The 4,238-nt window shown below is 31.7% G+C and overlaps 1 protein-coding gene across 1 annotated transcript; it reads right to left on the bottom strand.

Moving 5' to 3' along the window:
- Nucleotides 1-1,905: 1,905 nt before the first annotated feature.
- LOC105624930 lies at nt 1,906-4,238 on the bottom strand. The gene is made up of 4 exons (XM_012206273.1): nt 3,895-4,238; nt 3,177-3,487; nt 2,273-2,717; nt 1,906-2,185 (listed from the first exon to the last, which is right to left on the bottom strand). Exons 1-4 carry the CDS (start codon nt 4,236-4,238, stop codon nt 1,906-1,908), a joined length of 1,380 nt encoding a protein of 459 aa, XP_012061663.1.

Raw genomic sequence — 4,238 nt, 5'->3', positions numbered from 1 at the left:
TTTCTGCAATAAATATTCATAATAGATCATTAGTGAAGAGAACGTTAAGGTCGTCTGTTTTTTCCGATTAATTGCAATAATATTTGCAGATTGAGATTGCTTACATTACTTTTACAAATTTGAAAATTCCTTTTCAGAATAAAAGCACACGCATTAATATTAAACTAGTGTAGAATTTAGATCATAAAAGACAAAAGTTTTGAAATTAAAATCTTTCTTATCATTTCATAGCTTAATTCATATTGGTCATCGTTTGAACTGCCAAGTTATGACAACATTTGCTTAATAAGTAGATATACATAAGCTCTGCAATCTCTCTACTTACGAAGTTGGAGGTAAACTAGTAGAACACACCATAAACTCGTGTTCTTGGAATTAAATTTACACATCTAATTCTATACATTATTGTTTTACAAAAATTTATGTGTATTTGTGCGTGAAATATTAATGTAATAGTACGTAATGATTTGCTACTCGCGAATTAAGTAAAAGAACAGTTTAACTTTGATTGCTCATAACTCCATTGAAAATTATTGTACAGCAATAAAAAAAACAGACTAATTATTAAAGCTGAAACTTTGCATCAAATATTTGATATTGCTAATAAATATATTGTAATGAATTGCATAACAAATATATTCTACATAATTTTGAATTAAAAAAACGGCAGGAATTTCCTTTCCAATCCAACATAAATAATTAAATAAAAATTATATATAAAATTATATACATGTATAAATAAATTCAACAAAAATTCTTTTAATACAATAAGAATTACACATATTAATTAATAGTGTATATACATATTTATTAAATTATACATATATATCTGTATACATATATAAGCATATAATAATTTTTTTCTTTCTTTTCTTCTTTCTTCTTGATAAAACAATTAGATCTGCGATTTTAATTTAATTCTTTATAATACGTACGATATATATTATAATAACTTTCCATTTAAATTTCGTTATTATTTTGATTTTATTTATCAATATTTCGGTGATTATACAGTTTTAACTTTGAAACGTTGCATTGATATTAATTATAAATTTATAAGAGCCATATCACATTTTTAAAAATTATGTACTTCTAATAATGTTTTTCCATCACATTTTTCTAATGTCTTCTTCTTCTAACGTTAGGCCTCTGGCCTATGTTACATCCCTCTTATATATTTATGATGCGCACGTTGATTATTCAATTGCCACGAGCATGTGGAAACCTACAGTTTTAATGCCGAACGGCGGATTTTTCGAGAGATGTTTCTGTGAGAAGAGAACTCTCGAGAGATTGCCAGCTTTTTCCGAGAGGAGACATGAGCGTAATATTTTGATTCCTATCTGGAATTAAACCCGGAATGCCAGTGGCACTGATCTGTCATGTCACGCTCGCGTTCATTTTTCTAATATATTGTATTTAACTTGTGATATGACTTCATGTTTTTAATATATTGTATCTTTCTTTCCAATGTTTAATTATTTTTTGTTTATGAACTGAAGAAGACCTAGTACAGCCGAATTTCCGATTAATTTATAGATAAGAAACTAGTTTTAATTCTTAATGTATGTTATAATAACTAATTTATTTTATAAATCCAATAAACATTGCTCGTGTTTTTTGACCTTTCTAACTACTAATTTTTAATTCTTTACTTTATACGTAATATCATGCACATCCTTAAAATATGTATTTATGCACGTGTATTTTTGTACAATTATATGTGAAAAAATATTTACCACAGTAAAACGTTTAACATTTAAATGTGTAACGTATAAAAAAATAGTGCAAAAAAAGTGCAACAATGTACTTTTCCTCACTTTTGTTACGCGCACGCGTAATCATGGAAGCGCATCGGGTTTTAAAACGACGCTGTAGTGATCCAATGTTTATTAAATCATAACGTTAATCATCAGCAGGTTCAAGTTTTTTGCTTAACGTAGGCAGTAGTTTCTTTAGCTTGGTGACATCGTGGCTGAAGCCCCACATTATACATCGGGTGTGCTCTGCGGTAGGCAAATCTCGGAATTCGACGTCTGTGTCAAACCATTGAATATGTTTCTCCTTTATGCAATTCACCAACTCCCGAAGATGTTCGTTTCTCTTCACATCCCATGTAACGTTCGACTCCGGAAATCGGATAGACCTGAGTTTCTTATAGTCACCGTTCACCTCCTCGTAAATCCTGTAAAATTAAACAATAAGAATGTCAATAAAATATAATCTCATCCAATTTTGTACCTCTTCTCAAATATTTTTATCACAGACTCACTTGAAGAAGCCGTTGTCTTCGATGTTGTATCGCTCAGCCAGAGGTTTAAAAGCTCGCACAATATCGATCGTTAGATAATTGAAGTTCTCCTTCGATCGGCCTTTCACGTTGTAGTCGGTGAGCCAATTCTCAAAGATCTCAATAGCTTCCTGCATATTTTTGATCTTCTGCTCATCCTTTGTGCACGATATTACTCTCTCAGCTCGCTTCACCAGTCCACTGATCGCGTGAAACTGGTAAGATATGTCTCTGCCTTCCAAGGACTTGATGCTTTGCAAAGCTTTGTCCTTATCTTTAAAACTCAGCATATTTTCCTTCTTTTCGTTCTGTTCGTTCTCTTCAGCTTCCGACGAACGCTTTGCATATTTTTTCTCCGGCTTGCTATCGCTATCGCTATCGCCATCGCTGCTCGATGAATTATCGCGAGTTCGTTTAGCGCCTTTGCCTGAATTTTTTTTATAATTTCATATAATTTTTCAAAATTTTAAAATAATTTGATTACTTTACACAAAATTCTTCAAATTTTCTTTATAAATTGAAATACTTTTCAGAAATACTGAGAGAGTCTACATTTTTTTTAGTTTTCTTTATATTCTTATTTCTTTATTATATTTTTATATTATTATTTCTTTATATGAATTGTAAAATATTCTAAGATTTTTCAGATTTCTCATAAGTTTATATCTTATAAAATCTGAAAAAGTTTAAGATATTTTTTGAAAAATTATAGAATGAGAAATTTAAGAAATCTTAGAATATTTTACAATTCATATAAAAAAATAATAATATAAGAATATAAAGAAATCTAAAAAAATTTTAGAATTCATGTAAATGAAAAATTCTAAGAAATCTTTCAATATTTTTGAAAAGTGTTTCAATTCGTATAAAAATTTAAAAAACTTACTAGATTTTCGTTCTTCTTCCAAGTCCATGTCATCATCTTCTTCATTGAATTTTTCGCGCGCTTGAACTGCCAGTTTTTTCAGTTTCATAGGATCAGGACTGTATCCGAGCACGATGCATCGCACATGCTCCTTCGTCGGTAATCCCCGAAAATCACCTACATCCGTCTCATACCATTGGACGTGATCATTCTTGATCCTGTTAATGATCTCTTTCAAATGCCTGTTTCTCTCGATGTCCCATGTAGTGTCTCCGTTAGGAACTTTCACGTTCCGTAGGCTTTTGTAGTCACCCTTTTCGTTCATATATGCTCTAGAGAAAATTGATATTAGCTTACTAAAAAGTGCTTCGAGTCTTTGCAATAGTTCTTTGTCAGGTAGAACACATATAGAGTAGATAAAGATTTATTGCATGAGGATTTTCTAGAAAGTAAGTTTTGATGGCCTGTTGAAAAAGAAAACAAATATATACTTACAGAAAACTTTTTATTAACTTACTTTCTAGATAATCCTCGTACAATAAATCTCCAAGGCACGTCCTAAAGACGTGCAGAAAACACCCTATATCCTAAGAATTTTCTAGAACGTTTTTCAAATAAAGTTCTGTATGAGAATACCATAGAACTTCATTTGTCACTTATAAGTGAATTTATAAGTGATAAATAAGGTCATGATGACATCCTTATAATTATTATGACTGTGTTCTATCTGGGTCTTCACCTGAAGAATCCATCGTCCCACACGTCGTATTTCTTCGCGAGGCAGCGGAAGGCCTTGATCGTCTCAATCGACAGATACGCGAAATTCTCTTTTCCTCGATTATTCTCCTTGTAATCTGCCACCCAGTCTTCGAAGACTTTCAGAGCGTCACGTAGATTCGCCAGTTTCTCTTCGTCCCGTGTAATCTGGAGCGTTCTTTTTGCACGACTGACGAAACTCGTGATTACATGATATTGATAACTGATATCACGACCGTCCAAAATTTTCAGAGTATCCAACGCTTTCTGCTTGTTCTTGAAACCCATGCCTTCTTCCTCCTGTTCTGAGGATTTCGTCTTCACCAT

This window comes from Atta cephalotes (assembly GCF_000143395.1).
Source record: "Atta cephalotes unplaced genomic scaffold scaffold00095, whole genome shotgun sequence".
Taxonomy (NCBI): Eukaryota; Metazoa; Arthropoda; class Insecta; order Hymenoptera; family Formicidae; genus Atta; species Atta cephalotes.
This window is presented reverse-complemented; position numbering and strand designations above follow the sequence as displayed.